This window comes from Chroicocephalus ridibundus, chromosome 4 (assembly GCF_963924245.1).
Source record: "Chroicocephalus ridibundus chromosome 4, bChrRid1.1, whole genome shotgun sequence".
Lineage (NCBI taxonomy): Eukaryota > Metazoa > Chordata > Aves > Charadriiformes > Laridae > Chroicocephalus > Chroicocephalus ridibundus.
Window position 1 is genome coordinate 54,190,810 of NC_086287.1, and position 23,292 is coordinate 54,214,101.

At 39.1% G+C, this 23,292-nt stretch overlaps 2 protein-coding genes across 5 annotated transcripts; one reads left to right on the forward strand and one right to left on the reverse strand.

Annotated features, from left to right (window-relative positions):
- Positions 1-339: 339 nt before the first annotated feature.
- NDUFB1 (NADH:ubiquinone oxidoreductase subunit B1) lies at positions 340-2,694 on the reverse strand. Its single transcript, XM_063332568.1, has 3 exons — positions 2,549-2,694; positions 1,476-1,620; positions 340-676 (listed from the first exon to the last, which is right to left on the reverse strand). Exons 2-3 carry the CDS (start codon positions 1,613-1,615, stop codon positions 640-642), a joined length of 177 nt encoding a protein of 58 aa, XP_063188638.1. The 5' UTR covers positions 1,616-1,620; positions 2,549-2,694; the 3' UTR covers positions 340-639.
- Positions 1,756-22,522, forward strand: CPSF2 (cleavage and polyadenylation specific factor 2). Of its 4 annotated transcripts, none has more exons than XM_063332567.1 (15): positions 1,756-1,776; positions 3,358-3,543; positions 5,033-5,192; positions 5,284-5,389; positions 6,512-6,641; positions 6,970-7,085; positions 7,668-7,855; positions 8,358-8,648; positions 9,397-9,497; positions 9,822-10,022; positions 10,663-10,815; positions 11,387-11,612; positions 13,241-13,540; positions 14,512-14,646; positions 14,752-22,522. In XM_063332567.1, the coding sequence occupies exons 2-15, from the start codon at positions 3,395-3,397 to the stop codon at positions 14,842-14,844; spliced, it is 2,349 nt and encodes a 782-aa protein (XP_063188637.1). In that variant the 5' UTR covers positions 1,756-1,776; positions 3,358-3,394; the 3' UTR covers positions 14,845-22,522. The 4 variants fall into 4 exon arrangements, with proteins under 4 accessions (XP_063188637.1, XP_063188634.1, XP_063188636.1 ...); XM_063332564.1 differs by lacking the exon at positions 1,756-1,776 and adding an exon at positions 2,707-2,799; XM_063332566.1 differs by lacking the exon at positions 1,756-1,776 and adding an exon at positions 2,707-2,795.
- The last annotated feature ends 770 nt before the right edge of the window (positions 22,523-23,292 follow it).

Sequence of the window (23,292 nt, forward strand, 5' to 3'; positions counted from 1 at the left end):
CATACTGCCCAACCCCATAACTGCACAGCAGCACCCTGTAGCCCCCTGAAAGCACCCCACAGTGCCCCGTAGCTCCCCCAAACTACCCCACAGCCCCATAGCTGTCTCCCCAAAGCATGCACTGGCCCAGGGACAGACAGGACATTGCAATGGGGGCTCTGCCTGGCCGTGGGGCACTGGCACCCAGTGACACCCTGGGACACTTGTTCAGATTCAGTTACAACCCAAATTGCTGTCAGACAGGTTCTGCGTCTATGTGATGTGTTCCTTTGAAGGCTAGTTCATCAATTAGCTATAAATACATGAATTCCACACCCTACAGATCAAGAACAACATCAATGATTTTTGCATAGTTTTTCTTTATTACACAGCTGTTTCTCCCCCCCTCCAGAGCATGACATCTGGGGACAGGAGTTTCTCAACGCTTGTGGACTAATGTAATTCCTGGACGCCTATTAGTCATGTAATTACATCTTCTGAAAAGTAAGATTGAAAATTAAGCCAGCCCTGATGGATTGCAGGTGTCCTTTTCTGTAGCTTTACGTATTCTCTCAAGATAAACCCCATAATCCCATTCTTCCAACATGTGAGATAAGACGATGAATCAAACGAAAATACTTTCCATCTCATCAGCAGCCTTTATTTCCATGTAACTTCTTCACCAGGCTTCAGCTCTCTGTGTGGAAATGAAAAAAATGGAGGAAAGATTAAAATTAGGATAATCTTTTTAGAATAATTACTAATAAATGCAATTAATTACTCTAGAGTACCTTAGTTATGCATAAATTTAACTTTCCTTGCAATCGTTGTCAGCTAAAAATCTTTCAGTCTTTCTTTTTTTTTCCAAGCTCCAATGGATTGAGTCGTCTGAACAAGCTACTACTAGTTAGTCGTGCTGTGCAGCATGATTTTTTTTCCTGCTGTTTCGTTAGCCCCATGGTCTAATAAAGAATTAGACCTGACACAGATGAGGTAATGCATTATGTCATCTAAACTCTCCCCGAGAAGTCCCCCCAAATGTGTAATTGCAGCTCCAGTGAAGATAAGAGCAGCTGCCAACATAAATGTTAATTTTCAAAAACTTGGTTATTATTTTTAAATGACACAAATTTATAAAAGTATTTAGTTAAAAAGTGCTTTGATCATTTTAAAAGTTTGCTATAAGCCACTGAAAAGGTGAAAATTAAAATTCAAGCCTTGTGTTTCCTGCTGAAGTTTTAGAGATGAAAGGATGTTTTCCCGCGTTGCAGGATGCAGAACGAGCTTGCAGAGGCAGCTTCCGAAGCCCCAGCTGTCAGGGGACATTGGTGACCTCAACCCTTCAGCAACACTGGCTGGAAGTCTTTTGGGCTGTTTTCCCTTTAATATTTTGACAGCATCAACAATTTTTTATTTTTCATACTTAAGACTCAAAAAGAGCAGAGAAGCACTTTGCAAAACAATGGGGTATCCCCTAGAGGCAGGGTGAAGCTGACCTCCGGTACAGCTGGCTCTTGTTCCTGAAGGCAGACAGCTTCTCATCATTCATCCTGTCCAAGTAGCATCCAATCACGAATCCCAAGGGAACGAGGATGTGGACCCAGTGGTCCCGCACAGCTTGGGCGAAGTTCACCATGGCTGCTAGAGAGAGCAGCGGGACAGAGCAGAGTTAAAATCTGATAAATCCCGAGAGATCTGCACACAGGAACTGCTGCACGCCCAGTATTTCTAATCCTGCTCAGATGCAACAGCAGCCTAACGAACAGGAGAGCCATCAGACCCGTCCTGCAGGACACGGTGAGCTTCCAGAGACCTGTGGCTCTCAAATCCATGCATAGGTCTCCCAGAAATACCCCTCACCAACTCCCAGCCCTGGGAAATTGGGGTTTATCCCAAACAGGAGAGAAATATGACATCTCTTACAACATCTCTGGCAAAACAGCTCTGTTTAAATGTTCTGGAGTTATTTACCCGTTAAAGTAACTCCAATGATATCACCCATGGGTGCCTCACAGCCACCCTGTTTCACCTGTGGGTGACCTGTGGCCACCCCATGTGTCACCCATTGGTGTCCCACAGCCACTGCATATCACCTGTGGGTCGCCCAAGGCCACCGCACATCACCTGCCGCCGGTGCTCCACAGACACTCCGTGTCACCCATGAGCGCACTAGGGATGTCCCACGTCACCCAGGGCCACCCCATGTCACTCGTGAATCATCCAGGGATGCCCCACACCACCCATGGGTGCCCCCATGGCCAGTACAGGCCATTCAGGGGTGCCCCCATGGCCACCCATAGGGACATCCCACGTCACCCATGGGTGCCCGCCTAGGGACACCCCAGGTCACCCAGGGGTGCCCTCGGCCACCCAGGCTGCTGCCCAGGGCTCGGGCCGGCGCTCACGGTGCTGACCCACGGCAGGGCCCCGCCGGCCTCCCGGCTCCGCTGGGCGCGGAGAAACGCTGCCCCCGGCCCGCCTAGGGACCCGCCCGTGCCCGCCGAGCTCCCGGTGAAGGCCGGTACCACGGCAGAGCCTCCCCCCTTCCCTGCTTCCCCCCCCCCGTTACCGCTCCTCGCCGCCGCCGGGCCTTGCGCAGCGGCCACACCAAGGGCAGGGGGCGGCACCAGCAGGCCGGGAGAACCCACAGGAGGCGGGGGAGGCCGGTGCTCCCCCCCGGCGGCCCGGCGGTGGTGCCGCCCGTTGCCCTTTCACCCTCCCGCCTCCCTCTCCCCGCCTCCCCAAGATGGCGGAGGGCGCCGCGCCGGGTGGAGCCGGTGGCCGCGCTCCCCGCCGGCCCTGAGGGAGGCCTCGAGGCAGGTAGTGGCGGCAGCTCGGGGGGCAGCGCGGCGGGCTGGTCCCGGGCGCGCCGAGCCGAGTCCTCCCTTCCCTTCCTCCTCTTCCTCTCGGCTGTGGAAGGGGCCGGGGCCGGGGCCGGGCCCGGCCGGCGAGGAGCACCCCATCAGGGCCGGCCGCTGTCTCGACGGTGGGGCCCGGCGGGGCCATCCCTGCAGAGCCCCCGACCCGCCCGGTGCTGTGCGCTCCCACGCGCCGGGCAGCCGCCAGGCCTGAGGGGCGGCCCCGGGCGCGCCGTGTCCGGGTGTCCCCGTCCGGCCCTGGGGCTGCTGTTAACTGCGCTGCTCCGCGTGATACCTTCTACTTTATTGTAAAAAAAAAAAAACAACCACAACCTTTCCAATAACAAAAGACCTACATTGATCAAAAATTAATATCCGAGACTTAATTAATACGCAGTAGCTGTATTGAACAGTATTCACAACTGTTACCTGCGTATTCTCAGAAACGCATGAAGTTAGATCAAAATAAATAGACTTTTCCTTTGCATTAGTCAATGAAACATTTTCTTCCTCCATCCAGATTAGTTCTTTTGGAGATTAAACGCTTGGAGAGCAAAATGACGTCGATTATCAAGTTGACTACGCTTTCAGGGGTGCAGGAGGAATCTGCCCTTTGCTATCTCTTGCAAGTAGATGAATTTCGTTTTCTTTTGGACTGTGGCTGGGATGAAAACTTTTCTATGGATATTATTGATTCCCTGAGGAAGTAAGTAGTTCAGTTCATACACTTCTTTTTTTTCACTAGGTCTTGTCCTTTTCTGAAAGTTTTCAAACTACCATGCAATGATATGTGTATGGTGATGTTAAATCCAAAATTGTTCTCTTTTGTTGTTTAAAGTATGTTTTATGTGAAGGGAATGATGCTGCTGAAATATTTCCAGTAAAAACTGGTTGTTTTCTTGTAAGTCTAATGAGTTACCTCTGTTAACTGTAATTCTCAAACTGCTGTGTGTTTGTTTTGGCTTGGATGTTTTGTTTTTTTCATAAACATGAAACAGAGCAGAGTTTATGGGAGACTGACCTTGGCTCTAAACTAATTTGGAATGATTAACTAAGTTTTAAATGAGAGAATCCTTAGTGTGTGTAGGCTGAATACAAAGTGATTCAACTCCTGCCTCTTGTTTCAGGTTGAATAGATTTGTCAGTCAGGAAAACGGCTCCTGTTAGTTGTCCCAGCCCTGCAAAGAAATAAACCTGCCTAGACTTTAGTACTGAACTTCTGCAGGTTCACAGCAAGGAGCTTTGCTGATGCAAGCATTGATTACAGGGTTGAAACATGTAAATTCCTGAAAGAAACTAAGCTTTGTGATGCTGTTTTTATAGATTCACTTTTTTAGCATTGACAGACATGTCATGTTTGAAGTCTTGTAATTGAGGATTATTATGTACTAAAGATAATTTATAAAATTTTTTGAGTGTCTTATCTGAGAAGCAATTAGATAAAAATCATCTTTTTAATAATAGCCATCAAGAAGAATGTGTGTGCTCTCGTTACGATGTGAGGGAACAAAAAGCTTTCAGCCCAATTTGTATTTTCATTTGTTGCGTATGTTTCACACCCTCAAGTTTTTCAGTTATGATAGATAATAAGTTTTTAGTCTGTGTTCTTAGTTTGTGTAACACTTTGCAAGAAAAAAATCTTCTGTTTTTAAAATGAATAAACCCCCAGAAATTTATGTGCCACTTTTCTTACATGATGTATTCGACCTTTTCTGTTTTTGTAGAAATACATGTTGATTTGACCCATACCAGTTTAAGGATTGTTGTGGTTTTGGTCCTGTTACTTGGTCTTTCTTATCAGAAGAAAAGTTGTGGTCTGTTTTAGGTTTTTAGATGTATAAATAATTTGTAGCACGTCTGCACTGACAATATTTTTGGCCTCTCATTTAATGTACTTTCTGGTGTCCAAGTATCTATTAAGGTCTTTCTAATCAAGAATTTGATAGAAAACTTACGTCTTCCAGACCTTGAAATTATGTTTTCATAAGTCATCTGCATTTTTAAGTACTTAAACATTTGGAAATATGTATAACTTTTAATTATTATTTTAAAAACTTTGTTTTAAATGTAGAAGTATTTAAGTTTTCTTGTTTGGCATTCGGACTGGGTATATATTCTCAAAAAAGCCATAATAAGGAGTATATAACACCATACAGAACTCTTTTCACCGACTTCTGCTATCCCTCTTTTTGTAGACATGTACACCAGGTTGATGCTGTTCTTCTTTCTCACCCTGACCCTCTACACCTTGGTGCTCTTCCATATGCAGTTGGAAAAATGGGGTTGAATTGTGCCATTTATGCAACTATTCCTGTGTATAAAATGGGACAGATGTTTATGTATGATCTCTACCAGGTATATTTAAGTTGATACTTTCATACACAATGTCTTTGATATGGTAGACTGCTCCAGTTCTTGAATGCTCTATACTTCTTATTTGTTTCAGTCCCGCCATAATACTGAAGATTTCACACTCTTTACATTGGATGATGTAGATGCAGCCTTTGATAAGATACAACAGCTGAAGTTTTCTCAGATTGTGAACTTAAAAGGTAAAGTTGTCACCAAGTTTCAATAAGTGACTTTTAGTGAAAGGCAACAGAGTCATTACAAGTTAAAGTAACTTTTTTTTAAAGGGAGTAGGTTTCGAAATGTACATTTTGCAGGGCTGAATTCAGTAGCCCAGTGTCAGTCTATATCAGCTGAACGTTTGCCTCAGTAATTGTATGTGGAAATGGATAGAATTTCCACTCACTGAGGAGGGGGTCACGACAAAGCATATTTAGACGTTTGTTTCTCTTTTGTGTTTTTTTGTAACTTGGAATTTGCTCATGTGTCTCAAAACCATTTGCTCGTGCCTGGTGGTGGACACCGCAGAACCCTTCACTAACCAGTAACTCAAAGGAAGGCTTTCTACAGAATCAGTAGGTTGCAGAGATTAAGTTATGGCGTGTGGATGATTTAATGATGTCTTCACTGACTCTGAATGGTACTCTGTAGCTTATTGCTGGGAACTCTGGCATCTGGAGAACCAGCAGCTTTTCACTCTTGTTGAATTTAAAGATCAGAATGAAACGGAAGCCCTGTTCTTAAACAAAGACACGTACAAGCTGACCACCAGCAGCTTGCTTCTGAGATGCAGCATCTGCCAGTTCCCGAATCTGCCAAAATACTTGCCCCGTAATTTGGAAAACAGAAATGGAATGCCATCCTTGAGAGGCTGCTGGCCCTTTTTCAAGATATTTGTAGCAAGGCTGTGTCTGTGCTGCCAACTTTTACATCTTAAAACTTTTTGAAAACACACTGCTTTTTTCATATTTAACGGAAGTGATTCAAAAAGACGTGATGGATGCATCAAAGTAGATAATGCATGTTTTAGTTATTGCTAAAGCTGTAAGCTCTGCAGCGCCTCTGAAAACCGGTGGGAGGTGGAAGGAAGAAGTGAGCTTCGCTTTAGTTTCTTTTTTCTGGGGGCAAAATTTAAGTGAATTGCAAAAAATTTCCAAATTACTGGTTAAATGGGAAGGACAGATGTGTTACTGACTTTTCATACTTCCTTTGACTTTTTTCCCAGTAATAATTTTGGTGTGCAGTTGTTTAAAACTACTATCTTTTTTTCAGAGTAATGGATTTTAATACATGTAATATACCTAAAATACTGAAAACTTTTGTAGGCAAAGGACACGGTTTGTCAATCACACCATTGCCAGCTGGCCACATGATAGGAGGCACAATTTGGAAGATTGTCAAGGATGGAGAGGAAGAAATTGTTTATGCAGTTGATTTCAACCACAAGAGGGAGATGTAAGTTTGACATAGCAATATATATTTCTTAGATGTTAAGTGTACATCATTTAGTGTATGATAAACAGATACGGAAGTAGCAGGGCCTTTCCAGCTTTAATAAGACCACTGATTTCACTTGCATTCAGATTAACCAGTTTGAAACAAGCATTAGTACTGGGTTTCTTCATTCCACTCAGTTTTTGTGTATTTGTAAGTTTGAAGCAGGAAACATTCAGCTACTGAGTAGTTTGATTTCTGTACACACAGACATCCGGAAGCTAGCTGTCTTATATTTTCCTTGTAAAATAGAAATGCAAAAAAGTGAGATTTTGCCTTTTTTCCACAGCCATCTGAATGGATGTTCCTTGGAAATGTTGAGCAGGCCTTCATTGCTTATTACAGACTCATTTAATGCTACTTATGTACAACCCAGGAGGAAGCAAAGGGATGAACAGCTACTGAGTATGTATTCTGTTTGGACTTGAAACTAGCAGTAATGAGATTTATTAGCCACTGTAAATTTAAACTGTTTTTCTATGAGAAATTCATCAGCATCCAAACTAAGACCCTTTATTAAAATTTTAAAAATTTTGAATTATGCTTTTCTGATGGTACTGACACTGTGGGTTAAACATTTTCCTGAAAATTATTAATGGTATTTGAAAACAGTGTATTTTCCCAGTATCAATTAGTGTCTTCTTAAGGGATTTTTAAACTACCTTCTTCAGCACACTTTTTTTTTTAAACTCCGTTTTACTAGTTAGTGGCTTTGTTGTGGTTTTTTTTTTTTTTAATAAAAAAAAGAAAAAAAATGTAGCATCAAGACAGTGAGATATTCAGAGCTACCAAGAAAACTCCAGCTCCCTTTAATTTTGGTAGAAATGTGGTTTTGGATCTCTTTTGAAGTTTAGTTTATTTCTGTGTTCAATTTGCTTTTGATTATGATCGCTAGTGTGATATAACAAACAAAAAACCAAGCCATAAACATTCTAATTTTGGTTCAAAGGTTAAGTAGGTTTTTGTTTCGTTGTTAATTCTTCTTAGCTAATGTTTTGGAGACATTACGAGGTGATGGAAACGTATTAATAGCCGTGGATACAGCAGGCAGAGTTCTGGAACTTGCTCAACTTCTTGATCAGATCTGGAGAACGAAAGACGCAGGATTAGGAGTCTACTCTCTAGCACTTTTGAATAACGTCAGCTACAATGTAGTGGAGTTCTCTAAATCACAGGTTTGTTTTGATTTTTAAATGCAATTATGAAGAGGGCAATGGAACATGTATGCAAAAGCATTTCTTTTTAACAGTAAAGAATGGCTAAATACTGGGCGTTGTCCTTATTCTATAGTGCATGTTTGTCTCAGTTCTTTTGATTAAGCGACACAGAGTCCAGTCATGGCTATGGGCATGTTTCTTGGTACTCATTTCTGTTTTTATCACAAGAGTCGTTAGCATAGAATCATAGAATGGTTCGGGTTCGAACGGACCTTAAAGATCATCTAGTTCCAAGCCCCTGCCATGGGCAGGGACACCTCCCACAAATACATAGTTTATAGCTGTTAAAAAAGAGGACTTAAAGTACTTGTTTCTGCGTTGTTTCTGGTCAGCATTATTTCTACGTTTGCTGAGAAGTATTGATGTAATCACGTGCATATTACATCCTGTTCTTCATATCAGGTTTGTACGTTATTGTGGAACTTGTGTTCTTATAGCTAACTCTTAATACTTATTTTAGGTTGAATGGATGAGTGACAAGTTGATGAGGTGCTTTGAAGACAAGAGAAACAATCCTTTTCAGTTCCGCCATCTCTCCTTATGTCACAGTCTGTCTGATCTGGCTCGAGTGTCTAGTCCAAAAGTTGTTCTTGCCAGTCAGCCTGACTTAGAGTGTGGTTTTTCTAGAGATCTTTTCATTCAGTGGTGCCAGGATTCTAAAAACTCTATAATTTTAACTTATCGCACTACGCCTGGAACATTAGCACGATTCCTGATTGATAATCCTTCTGAAAAAGTTATAGATATTGAGGTGAGTTGTCTGTATATTTCAGAGTTTTTTACTGTGGGCCATCTGGGGGAATATGACCAAAAGTAAACTTACAGTTTGCTTTTTGACTACTGAAAACGTTTCTAGTGGAAAGGGGAAATCTGAAATCAGTATGTTGCATGTTTAACCAATTGTGGGATAAACTTACATAAAAATAGGTGTCTTATTAGGAACTACAAAATGCTTTTTGGCGGTGTGGTAAAAATAATAGACATGAGCAAGAAGTTGCTTTTAAATATTTATCTTTAGACTCCACTTTCCTTTGTGTTTTTGTTGTAAAGTGACCTATACTCTAATTTTATTTTCAGAAAACAAGAACACAAAAGTTACCGTTGTTTTGCCTGCTAGTATGACTTGCCAGGTTCTTCTGGTTTGATGTTAGTGACGCAGAAATTAAAAAAAACACTGCTCATCTCAGAGTATTTGTGTTCACTTATTGGAAAAGTATTTCCTGAAGATGTTTTAAGAAATTTTTGTAAAGCAAGTTTATTTTAATACCTTCAGAAATGCTCTTCTCTTAAAGTAAACTTTACTAGTTGATAACGTTGTCATGATGTTGCCACGCCAAGGTGCAACACGTTTGCATAATCTTGTCTTGTATGTGACATACAAGTCAAGTTGTACTTGCCCTTGGAACTTAAATACAAATATTCTTGTCAGCAGCATGTAAGAGAAGTATTAAAATCATGTCAACTGCTCAGAGTAGTGTTAATTTTAATTTGATCTGCAGTTGAGAAAACGTGTCAAGTTGGAAGGAAAAGAACTTGAAGAATACCTAGAAAAGGAGAAACTAAAGAAAGAAGCAGCTAAGAAGCTAGAGCAGTCTAAAGAGTAAGTATATTGGCTGTTCCTGCATTCTGCTGTTACGGTCAGAGTTGAGATTTCTCTGTGATCATTGTGCTGTTGCAACCATTTATGGGGATAAATGAAGATCCTAGTTCTGGTAGACCTGAGGAATCAGGAATGGTTGTCTTTAATCAGTTGTGTGATAGACCTCTTTCATCTGCCATTTGACTGGGAGCTCTTTCTCAGACACATGAACTGCCCTTGGCCTTGGTCAGTGATATGTCAACTGTTATTTTCCAGCCAGTGTGTTTGTGTAATATTAAACCAGAAGAAAAAGAAAGTGCTATTATTTTTTGAATGTCGTTTCAGGGCAGATATTGATTCTAGTGATGAGAGCGATGCTGAAGAGGATATTGATCAGCCAACCGTACATAAGACCAAACATGATTTGATGATGAAAGGTGAAGGTAGTCGGAAAGGAAGCTTCTTCAAACAGGCAAAGAAATCTTATCCAATGTTTCCAGCCCCTGAAGAAAGAATTAAATGGGATGAATATGGCGAGATTATCAAGTATGTGGTGGTAATGCATACTAACATGTGGTAGCTATGAAATAATTCAAAAATAGAAGTAATAAAAACCATAATTTTGTGCCTTTTGCAGCACCGCTGTATAGTCTTACAACTGCAGTACTTTTGAACAGTTAGGACAATTTGTGCTAAATCTCACAGGAAGCTTATGATAGGACTGAAGCTGCAGAGTGCTGGTCCTTGACCTGTGCTCACACCTCTGGGGATGTATTTCCACTCCAGGCTTTTTTTTTTTTTGACTTTTATCTTAGAAGATTTTTTTTAATATGACTTTTTTTTCTGCTTTAAATTACACATAATTTTCATAAATCTGTAATGAGGGGAAAGAACATTGTTCATCGTAGAAAAATCTAGCGATACTTGTCTTATTTGCATAAAGAATACTTGCTAGAAAACTTCCATTTGCTAGTATTTCCCAAGATATCAAAGTTCTTTTTTAAGATAGGAAAGTGATATTTTCCAAATGAGCTCTGTTCAAATATGGAAATATTGAAGGCAAGTGTAGTAAAATTGTTGTCAATAACAAATCAGTAGTAATAGTCAGCATTGTTTGTTTTTATATTATGTAGTGCTTTGGTTTTACTATAAGACTATTAAAAGCAAAATACATTTCATCCTTTAGACCTGAGGATTTTCTAGTTCCAGAACTTCAAGCAACAGAAGAAGAAAAAAGCAAATTAGAATCTGGTTTGACAAATGGAGAAGAGCCTATGGACCAGGATTTATCAGATGTTCCTACCAAATGTATTTCTGCATCAGAATCCATGGAAATTAAGTGAGTGGCTTTGTTGTTCTTGTCAGTTCTGCTCAAATGGAGACATGAGTACGGTGCAAATTGGGTAAAGGGATAGCTTGGAATTAAGAAAGTGGGAAAGGACTTGCTTTTGGGTTTTGCCCCCACGCTGTCTAAGTTACTTTTTTACTAGTCTTTCTGGCAGCATGGTACAGAGCCTTATAGTTCTCCACTCTTAATTGTTCCCTGTCTAACGGAGACAAGTCAGAGAGTGAGGAAAAAAAACCCCAATACAATCACATGTTAGCATAGATACTCTAATGTATATATATTTTGTTAAAAGAAGAACTTATTCAAATGTGCTTATATCATGTTTTGGATAAGTGTAAGTGGATCATGTAAGTGAATTTTGGGAATTTATAGTGTTCAGTACATGATGATGATTGACAATTCTGTATTTTACTGATGCACGATATAACTTGTGCTGACAGCTTTTGCTGATGTAGAATAATTTCAAAATGTCTTCTATTTTTAAATGAAATATTTTGGACCATTCAAAGGTTTAATCTTTTAAACTGAAAAAATGTATTCTTGGTGTTTTAATTCAAACTAGAGCCAGGGTTACGTACATTGACTATGAAGGACGCTCAGATGGGGACTCAATTAAAAAAATAATTAACCAAATGAAACCAAGACAACTGATCATTGTCCATGGACCACCTGAGGCCAGTCAGGACCTTGCAGAATGTTGCAGAGCTTTTGGTGGAAAAGATATTAAAGTTTACGTGCCGAAACTGCATGAAACTGTAGATGCAACCAGCGAAACTCACATTTACCAGGTAAGGTACTGGAATTTGTTAGTTGTGTTTAAAAGCTTAAACATGAGATCAGTGTATTTTTACCTCTAGTGCAGAAGGAAGGGTTCTTGTCCGTGGGAACATCAGTTTGCTTTACTCAAGTCTTCATAGATTTATAATGCTTACATTTAGAGTTCCACTGTACGCTGCTTGCAGTTCAGGATTCTTTTTGGAGTCCGAAGGGGAGCCTTAAAGAGCAAAGAGGGGGAAAGAAAAAACTAAATAGTACTTGTGAATGAACGTGTAAAGATAGGAGAAAGTTAATGTTAAAAATAAATAAATAGGATGCCCCTACCCCCCAGAAAAGAGTTAATGTGATGGTTCTTGGAATGTGAAGTTATGATAATGTGTTGCACAGCATTAATATATTACATTTAATCTTCATGGTTAAGCTCTAAACAAAAAGCTTGGGTAACTTGTGTGAAGTATATGAAAACTCTGTATGGTCCCAATTCAGCTTTTGAAGTTGTTTAGAGGAAAGTCTCTCACATGCAGTTTAGGCATTAGTCTTTTATTCCTTCTGTTCTTTTAAAGTTAATAGAAAAACATCAGTAGAATTGTAAAAATTACACTTCTGCTTCTTTCGAGAGAAAAACCTGTTACCCTATAGGAAGTGGAAAGTTCCAATTGTTTAGAGATATGCAGTTCTGACAGTCTTAAAACAGTGGTGTTTTCTTTGTTTGGTTTGTTGGTTGTTGGGTTTTTTGTTGGTTTGTTGTTTTGGTTTGGTTTGTTGGGTTTTTTTTAAGCTATATGGATTGCTAGTGTGTAAGAAATCACACAACTGTAACTTTTCACAAAATATTTAACTGAGTAAAATTGTAATTGCTTTGTATTTAATTTCAACCTTTATATGAAAAGGGAAATTCAGTCTTCTGCTTAGCTTTAGTTTGTTTTTCTGTTTGAAGTACACTGGAGACACTGAATTAGAAAATAATAGATGTGAGTGGGGCATCAGAGTCTTTTGAGTGGACTGTGCTGCAGGTGGATAATTAGCTGCAGTGTCCTTCATACAGTTGCAGCCTTGATTCCACTATGGGGATTGCACACAATCTCATGTGGGTAACAGCCTTTCAGAGTAGGCTTTATTTGATTGGGTTAAAATTCTGGAATGCCCCAGAGGAATCAGGGTAAAGTAATGTTTTGGTCACTTTAAAATCCGATATTTACAACATCCCTTCTTAAAATAAAATACTAATTCTAATTGTTTCGAAGAGTTGAAATTTGGAACTGCTGTTCAGTAACCTAAATGTATCTGTAGAAACTTTCCTTGAAGTTACTAAGGCCAACTGAGGAGTTCCTTGGCTGCAAAAAAGGTTTCTGATGTTTTAAAAGAAATTGATTGCTCTTGCTGTAAGTTTAACTCAAGTTAAAGGTATTGATCTCTGCTGTCTTTTAAGTTGAGTAGTGATATGAGGGTTATACAAATTATGCTTTGAAAGTATAGAACATCTTGTCTTGGCGATACCAATTACCTCCTTTTCCTCCCCAAAATCAAACCTATGTGGAGAGACAGTGAAAGGAAAACTGCTGATTTTGAAAGCTTGAAGTAAGACGTCTCTCTGTGTTTTCCATCAAACTAATAGTACTTCTATTTTTGTGCAACCCAGGTCAGGTTAAAAGATTCTCTTGTCAGCTCCCTTCAGTTCTGTAAAGCCAAGGATGCTGAGTTGGCTTGGATAGATGGTGTTCTGGACATGCGAGTTTCCAAAGTGGATACTGGAGTTATTTTGGAAGAGGGAGAGCTGAGGGAAGATGAAGACTTAGAAATGCAAGTGGATATGCCTTCTTCAGACTCTAGTGTCATTGCACAACAGAAGGCCATGAAAAGCCTCTTTGGTGATGATGACAAGGAGATGTGTGAGGAGACCGAGATCATTCCTACTCTGGAACCTCTGCCGCCTCATGAGGTACAGAAATTAAGCTGACCTGGACTTCTTTATTTGAAGAGTTCTGTATTCATTTGTGTTTTTCTAGTGCTTAGAGGTTGATACTGTGATCCTATTCAAATGAAAGCCTAACTGAAACTGGATTTTCATGCTTGGTTTTCTCTTTGTTAAACCTGGTGCGGTTCTTTGTTCAGATTTTATGCTTTTCAGCAAGGATGATCTTTTGCATCCGCTAACAGTGCCTAGCGCACAGTGCCATCTATTTATGAAGATAAGATTTTTAATTAGCATGTTTCATATTTGTAGTTCCTACTTGAAGAGTTGGAAATTAATTGGCGCTTAGTCACTCTTAGATTTTATTATGTTTCGTTGATGCTTTGGAGGATACTTCCATATATATCTTTGAGATACAAATCTTTGAAATTCATACGTCTGCTTCTATAGTAGTGATTTGAGAGTTCATTAATCTTTTCTGTAAATTTATTTTTACTCTTAAATTAAAATACTTTGCATACGAGCAGATATTATTTTATCTTTTCATTGAATGATTACAGTGCCTTCTAATCTTAGAATTGCTTTTTAAGGTATTGTTGCACAGTCTTAAATGTAGCCTGTTCTAGGCGCTAGATAAGTGTGGAGACAACTCTAAAGTCTGTTCACATTCATGACAACGGTCATAGAAGTATGTACTGGTCACCAGTACAGCTTCCTGCAGCTCTGTCCCTGGCATAACATGGCTTGGAAGAGGGATCTTCAATGGCAACTTTCTATTTGTCTTCAATATGTGAGCAAAGAAGGGAACTTTTCCTTTACTTGTCAGATAAATTCTAAGGCCTTCCTACCCTGGAAATAGGTGAACAGAAGTAGAACCAATCTTTTCATTTATAGTCCTGTAGTCTGGGCAACACTGCCGCCAACACAACGATAAGGAGGTCTTTGGAAAAATGGAAGTTAAGTAGGAGAAGTATTAAAATTGTATGTGTTATTTAAAGGTTCTTGGACATCAGTCTGTGTTTATGAATGAGCCGAGACTGTCTGACTTCAAGCAAGTTCTCCTGCGAGAAGGTATACAGGCTGAATTTGTAGGAGGAGTGCTTGTGTGCAACAACCTGGTGGCTGTTCGCAGGGTAGGTGTTCTATGTCTTAAACTCTTTGGTAAATAATATTCTAAATGAAACTTAACTTTCTCATTAGTGCAAAGATAATAAATTGAAACATGTCTTTTGTTTCAGACTGAAACAGGGCGCATTGGATTGGAAGGCTGCCTCTGTCAAGACTTCTATAGGATAAGAGACCTTTTGTATGAGCAATACGCTATTGTCTAAGGGAAGTGCTGCAAAGATGTTTTTACTTGAACTTTTAAAAAGACTATGGAGACTTCTCCCAATTTTGACTTTTTGTAGTTTTCTAATTTATACAGGGGAAACCTAATGCATAAAGAATAATTAACTACCCTGAACATGTAAATAACTGCTGCTGTTGTTCTTCATAAATCTGTTGGTACATTCCATGTAGTTGACTTTCAAACTGTTACGACTTGCTGTCTCCCACATAACATTATAAATCAGTTTATGACTACGAACCCTTCTCAGGAAAGGTTAAATTTGTCAGGACATGTTTTGATTTCATAGATTCCCTGCCAAAGAGCACAAAATATATAAAAGTCATTCTTCTGTTCTAAAATAAGATTAGATAGGGAACTGTGGGTTTCTTTTGGTTTTGTTCCTTTTGGGTTTTGTGTGGTGGTTTATTGTTTTGGTTTTTTTAAATAACTTCCATTTAGGTGACAGTCTTGAGTCTGTCTCTTTTTCTTTCTTTTTTTTTTTTTCTGGAGGTTAGTTAAAGTACATTTTTAATAGCCCACTTAAAGCTAGACTACCTAAACTTTCCCCCAGCGTTAATCTGGCTGCGTCTTAATGTTGTGTCTGCTCCATCTGACTGATTTGTTCCAGAACAGCATTTCATATTCTATATAAAATATTAGTCGGCAGGATCAAAAAATTGCTCTGGAAAGGTACTCTAAGAAGGCTGGATAATATTGTCGGGCAGTTTAAAATCCAGTAATTGTGTGCTTCAGAGTAACTTCTGTACAAATTTACAGAATTTGTAACCTCTGGCTTTTGCAAAATTATGCTAACTATAAAATCTCTGAATTCTGTTTTTAAGGCTTCAGACTTTGAAAGTATTATCCATGCACTGCTGTTTGTTCAGAGTGCTATGAGCCAAGTTCAAGAAGATCCTTTATCTTGAAATCTGAGTTCATGTGATGTATTCTAATGCTTTTGTGCCACGTTTCCTTCTAGTTGCATGTTTTGTGCCATTTTTCATTCTAGTTGACAGTGGGTCTTACTGTAGCTGCTGATACTAAGAATTAACCTTACTTTTTAGGTGAAGACGAGCACAGTTTTGGGCGTCTTAATTTCTCAGAAATGAATTTATGCAAACAAATGGCCTCTTGAGAGTTTCTTTAATCCCTTTTTTTCCCCTTTTCACATGTGAACCACCAGCTTTGGCAGTGGAGGGTTGCTTGCTTGGTTTTGCATACAACAGCAATGTAATATGTGCTCTCTGCGTGTATGTTTAAATAAAACCTTTTTCAAAAGTGTCAAAAAATAGCCCTGTGGGCTATCAATGGAAGGATAATTTACTTTGCAATTCATTCTTGACAAATAGCTTTCTATCTGATCTACAGACTATTCTGTTTAAAATAGTAACTTAGACCTGAACTGCATGTAAAAAAGAAAAAGCCCAAAAAATAAAAACCCAAAACACCTGCTAGAACGATGTACTAAAAATGTAAAAAAACCTGAAAATTTAATGCTGAGTAAGAATGTATTTTGTTACACAAAGAAAATCTTGGCTAGGAATGACTGAATAGCTCAACGCTGTTGGTTTGATTTTGGTTTTTTTTTTCTTTTTAAACAGTGTAGAAAAATGTTTATTTTCCATTGCGTTGATAGTGAGAACTTCATAGAAATGCCCTGGTTTTGTAGCTGTTTGGTAGGAATGCTATGTAAATCTATATGATACTGGATGCTTGTTAGTGAATACTATTGTATTACTGTTGTTGCTGATACTAATGAACTTTTATAAAGTGAGTTACTTTGTACATAATCATATTGACCTTAGGACTTCTAACTTGAGGGCTTAGGGTGGGCAGAAATCACACATGCCTGCGGGGAATATACTAATAAAGAAAAAAAAAACAACGTAGGAAATCAAACTAAAAATAGTGCTGTTTTTAAGAAAGGGGTAAAGACAAGACAGTGAGACTGTAAACCTTTCTATCAGTTTTGTTTCTTTTTTACCCTATTGATTCAAATTCAGTTAAGTGACAAAAGTTTGGTGTTGTCAGTCACTAAATTCCTGTGTGTTCTGGTAAAGAGGAGAACCCTGAATAGTGCCATCACTAAGGAAAAGGCTCAAGTATGAGCGAAACAGCTAATTGTGGGGTTTTTTTGTTGTTTTTTTTTTTTCAGTCTATCCAGCATGAGTGTGGCTTTAAATGAGACCTGGAAGGCTGGTAGGTGAGGCAATAGTAGTCACCTGAGTGCTGGGATGGGGGAAAGCTGGGTTTGTGGGCAGTGCTGGTGGTGAGAGGGCTGAAGGGGAACACGGGACCCCAGGCTGCCGCTGCACTGTGGGGCAGGCGGGCTCCTCCACTCTACGTTCATTACTGGTAAGCAGGGTGGAACTGAAGCAAGTTCCCATGAATTTTGCCCAGTCTGCTATCAGTTCTCTGATAGATTATCATTGTTCTTTTTTTTTTTTTTTCCTTAACTGTGATTTGCTTTAAACAATAATTGAACTTTAAGTTAATAATCTAGTTCTTGTTTGTATCGGAAATGAAAGATGCGTTTCCTCTTCCCTCCGCAAAATGCCAGTGCTGGCACGGACTGTAAGCTGTATATTCTGACTTTGGCGTTTTCTTCATTAGCAGTAGAAATTTGGTAAGGAGTACCATTTCTTACTCTTTGCTCTGTTGCTCTCGAGGGCAAGAATACTGACTTACTAACTTCAAGTGAAACCTAGTTTTGGTACTTACTGACCTTTTAAAAATATTTCCTTCCAAGGGTCTTAGGTAATTCAGCTTCCTCAGCTAAGAAGAGCCAAGGGGGTGTGGGACACACAGGAAGGGCAGAAACTTGCCTTCCCACCCCCAAAAGTATTTGTGGGTAAATCCTGGCTTTTGTATTCTCTTCTTTGTGTGCCTATGTAGTAGAATATGAGGACATATTTCAAAAGATGGAGGGAATGTAGAAGCAGAACTCTATAATAATAAAAAAATAATATTAGAAATAATTGTTAAGCTGTTCCCATTGTCTAAACATAGCTTTACCCTGGAGTTAAAATAACTGTGTGGGTGACAGTCGCATATTCAATCGTTTTACTTTGACAGTATGTGCTGGAGGTGAGGTGAAGCTGAAAATCTTTATTCTTCTCCTTCCCTGAACAATATTTAGACTTAACCGTATCCACTTCTCAAAATGTGCTGTTAATGGAAAGGTGGTATGCCCTGCATTCAGTCAGAGTAACGGTCTCTTGAGAGCGTTTGAGATCCGTTTGCTGGTAAAACTTGCTTATGAAGGTAGGAATTTTGTATCTGTATTAGCTTTTAATCACAGTCAAAGACTATTAATTTGGAATAAACAAGCAACATCCCACCCCCACAATCTAAATAAATATTGTAGATGGTTGTGTCCTAAAACACTTACATTGTGCAGAATCAAGATAATGATAATGCACGATGTATTAATATTTCAGTTAGGAAAAGGGAGTGTATTGCCTAGTGAAAACACTTAAACCGATAAAATGTTCTGAGACTTTGGCAACAGAAATCTTACTGTAAGGATCTGAACATTGCACAATATTCTGTTTCTTGGCTTTTGCAGATGTTTTCATAGTTTTAAAGAGGTGGTGGTGGGGAAGATGATCTTGCAGTCAAATCTGATAAAGAAATGTATCCAGTAAGCAGAATTTTAGGTCTTGATCTGAAAACTGTCTAAGGACCTGATGGTACTTCAAAATGGGATAATGAAACTAGATCAAAAGAATCTTTAAAATTGCCTGTTGAAATTTATCTTTAAAAATATTTCAAACAGTCTTAAGTCTTATCTTCTCTGAGACTCCTTCTGATTGGAAAACAGATATGACACAAAGATCAATATTTGCATCACTAGGATCCATTTTGTAAATGGACGTCTGTTGCATGGTTTGTTCCGGCAAGTACAGAACAGGGTGGTTAGCCAAAGCTGATACTCGTAGTATCAGCTAACATGGCTAACTTGGTAGTTAGCCAAAAACGAGCAGTATTTACCTTAAAAAAGAGTACTTCTATTCCTTCCAGTGAAGCCGAAAGCTTCCATTATAGTAACGCAAGCTTTTGTAAAGAATCACCTTCCATGAAGTTTGCCAGCAGGGCAAATACTTCTTTGAATGTTTTGGGTGGTCTAAAATTGCCTCCTCCCTGCAGGACGAGCAGTATATGTTGTGGACTGTTAATGTACATCACGCTGCTTGACCAGTGTTAACCAAGGGATGAAAGAACGTGTTCTTTTGGATGGATGAAAATTACTTTAATTACGTTAGTAAAATGCTTAATGCCTTGTCCTAAAGGGTGTCTTAGTGTTTGTGGCAGAGAAATTCTGAGGAGTGATTGCAGTTTGGTGGTAAGTGAACAGGTCGCTCCTTTCAGCTCAGTAGCACTTGCTCACAGTGGTAGAAGAGGAATATAGAAGCAGTATTTAAAATACCTATGAATTGACAAGTATGTTTTCCTACATGTAGTGAGAGAGTGAAAGTTTGATAAATATGGGGAGTTTGATAAAGATCTGGGAGAACTAGATTGTTTTATGCAGTGCGCTTTAAATTCTTTACATTTTACTCTCCTTGATAGGTTTTATATTACCACTGTGATAGGGAGTAAAAAACCAAAAAGACTGTGTTTTTGAGTAGAACTTCCAATAAGCCATGTAGCTGTTTTCCTGGAGGAAAAGGATCCATAGAAACTTAAAGCATTGTGAAGAAGCAAGTTCGGTGTGTGAGCTTTAAGCAGGAATAACCTGCGTGTTGTTGCATAATCCTCTTAGGTGATGCGAGCTGCATCTGTGGTCCAACAGCTGAGCATCTGCCAGAAAGTGTAGTTTGTGACTGCAATCTGGTATTCACAAATTTTGGTAACGAGCAAATACACGATTTCAGTTGTGTAGGCTTTTCATAAATATTTCCCATTTTCAGTGCAGTTTTTCTGAGGTGCTAAAAACTTCTCTAAAAGGTATTTTTGACAAACGTTTCTAAAGAAATTTGCGATGATGGCAATTTCAGTTAAAGAAAAAAATCCAAACTACAGACTTGCTGTCCAGCTCAGCCCAAGGCTGATAGCAGTTGTTGTAAAGTTGACTGTGGAAAATTAAATAGGGAAACCAATGGAAAGAGTTCCTCATATAGTGGCTATGGTGCCCTTGCTGGTATTTAAGATGTAGAAAATAAAGCATAATATTTAATGTCAAGTAACGATGTCAGAACTTTTGCAGCTAAGTAGCTATTCCATCTGCAATGTATTAAAGGATTTTCTTAGATACAACCAAAATTAGTTTTTCCTTTGTGGCTGATGAGTTTATAGGAATATTTAGGTGTCAATTATGAAGAATGAACTCTTAGCAACACAATCATTAAGCAACAACGCTTGGAGTGATCAGTGTCTCAAGCTGCTGGTTTCACGGATACCTCCTTAGGGTTGTCACTTCACTCGGTTGCCTTGTCTTCAAGGAGTCTGGTGGGGTTGTCCCACCAGTTCTCAACCGTAATGTGGTGACACTGACCACAGTCATGTTCTAGACAGCTTTGCAGCTGTGTAAATTGGAAGAGGAACTCTAATCTAGAGTCAGCCAGCTTACAGTCCCTGCAAAGAAAAAAAGATGTAATAGCTTAGAAGTTGAAAACTAGCCTTTGATTGGGGTTTGTGTAAAGTTGTCATTTTATGTAGAACCATTGCAGTTAATCTAATCTGGAGAAATTACTGCTTCCTCTCCAGATCTTTATATTTTTGTAGAAAGAACAATTGGCTTCAAAAGTGACTGGCCAGGTACCGATGATAATACTTGTCTTAAGGTACGTTTTACAGTAATTGCTTCAAAGATAGTTTGGGGTTTTTTTCTCTTTGAAATCTGTCTGGGTAAGTTTTATAGTATGCTCATCTCAGCTGTTACGACCAGTGTTTCTCAGAAATAATTCTGAATGGGGTAGGTAATGCGTCTTTATCAGCAGTAACACTCAAATTGTATAGAAAAATTGTACAAGAAGATTTTGAAAGATCCTTGATAGAAGAAGAGAAGAAAAGAGAAAAAAAAAAAAACCAAAACCAACGTAGATAGAACTTAGTCATCACTAAAACTCAGTAGGACTACCTGTCAGCCATTTAGTTTCTGTATCTGTTAGCACACAGTGATAGAAACAGGCTTTTAAGAAATGCATTCTGATGACATTGTGCAATGAACTATTCAAGTAAAAAAAAAAAAAAAGAAAAATTACCCACATTTAGCTAACTGGCCTGTTGCATATTGCTTCAAGGTGTGAACCTGAAAATGTTTTCATGGTGTAGATTACATGTCAAAAAGTGGGAGATGGGACATATGATAACATTGCCACCTGTTTGGCCATCTTACCACATGCCTGTTGCAGCTTATCCAAGTCATTATTTGTATTAGGAAAATATTGTTGTGTCTTCTGTTGTTTAACTGCTGTGGAGGAAAAACCCTGTGCATGATGTGACCAATACTTCATGAATTATGGGCGGGCGCTCTGCAAGCCATAATAATGAACTATCCTTTAAAGTCATCAGGGAATTAATTTTGGTTTTTTTGCCATTTTGCAGCTCCTGAAGGAGTTGCACAGCTGGCAGAGCATATTGCCTGTCACCATGCCAGATGTGGCGTTTGAAAGCCTGCCAGATTGCTGTGTGCTGCTGCGCGAGCTACAGCTCAGCAGCGTGTGACAGTAGGAAGACAGTAAGCGTTTTATTTTTTGTCCTTTGTAAGATCACATGAGTTAATACTGCATTTATAATGAGCCCAACCTGTTTTCTGAACCTACCAGGTGCTTGTGTTGCATTACCTGGGTAGGTTAGCCCCCTTGCTGCCGGAATCTATAGAGGAATACATCTCTTGATGTAGTCTGGTAAAATTTCTATTAGTATCAGGGTTCGGAGTCACTCTGTATAGCCTGCTTTTCATGTTTTATGTAATTTTATTATGCTTTGGTATTTCTTTCATAATCTCTCTGATTTTACTAATGCACAATATTGCAAATGCAGTGTAAAACTAGTCAACTGACTTTAAATCATTTGTGTATCTCTAAACCTCTTATGCTGATTAAAAGTGTTAAGGCTATTAGTATTTTTTATGTAACTGGGTCTAAATTTAGTTTCTGTTGCAGTCAAAAACCACTCTGGTGTTGCAAACCATGCTCCTAGTCTGCTTCCTCTCGGAGATGATGGCAACAGTTCTTCAGCACAGCTTTTGCGTTTCTGTGTATTGATGACTTGAATAGTCAACATCGTGTTTATCATAGAAATTCACTAGCGACTTTTCTGTTCTGATTTCTCTTCCAGAAGTGTCAAAATACTACTTTTGTTATTGTGTGAAATAGGGTTTTAATTAACTTTTGGGCATTGTTTTCATTAATTCTTGACTTTTAAAAGTGTGATTTGAGTATCCCGTAGACTGCTGCTCTGTTGATTGTTAGGGAGGGGACTGTTGGTATTTTGCCTTATGTTAAATTGTCTCTGGAGAGGCAAAAACAAAAAAAGTAAACTGGAAAAAGTAGAAATCATGTACGTAGTCCATACCTTCCAAACTGAATAGCTATAAAATACCTGCACGACAGCCTCCTCCTGCAAAACTGCACCTGTTTGTCTGTTCTTGTTCATTCCATGTAGCCTGTTCTTATGTTTTAAAAACTTAATTATTATAAAGAAGTCATAAAGTTATGCCATTCATGCCATCATACATTAATGACTTTATTTCCTGCAATATTGTGTATTGCCTTTGGTCAGTCAAGATGCCTGTTCTTAATCTCACACGTGCACAAGTTTTATGTTATAGCTGAAAGTTTGCTGTAAAATGCCAGCTTAAAAAAAAAAGGGGGGGTGGCAAGGAAAAAAGAAAGGATTCTGCATTGGTAATTGAGGTATTAGAATATGTAAGTGAAGGAAGTCATCAGTGTTGTGTTCAGGGAACCTGTTGAAAGATTGAACTTTTGACTAGTAGCCTTGCTGCTATTTATATATAAAAAGGAGTGCCTTGAAGCTGATGTACAGAAATAGGTAATTTACTTTTTTTTTAATGCAAAATTGAAGCTTATATCTCATTGCACGTGTGCATGATCTCAAAACCAGCTAGAGACTGCCTTGTGTGAGCTGTATATACAGGAGTCAATAGTTACATGCCTAAGAGTCCAGAACTTGAGTGCTTCACACTTCTGGTAATTTACTCCTACATTTGCAGGACTATTCAACTGATAGTTTTGTAAGAAAGAAATAGCTTCCAAATTATACAGTTATTCTTCGATCCATGAATGGAATTTTCCTTTGCTTGTCAGAACATGTGCTCTCACAATTTTGAAATTGTTCTAAAATAACCCTTCTAGCTACAGGGGGAAATACTTTTTCTTTAAAGTTGAGCTGTCTAAAGAAACTGACAGTCTCCTTGAGACTGGGAAAGGTGATCTGCCTTGGTATTTTTGGCTTGGAAACAAGGTGCGGACGGAGTGAAGAA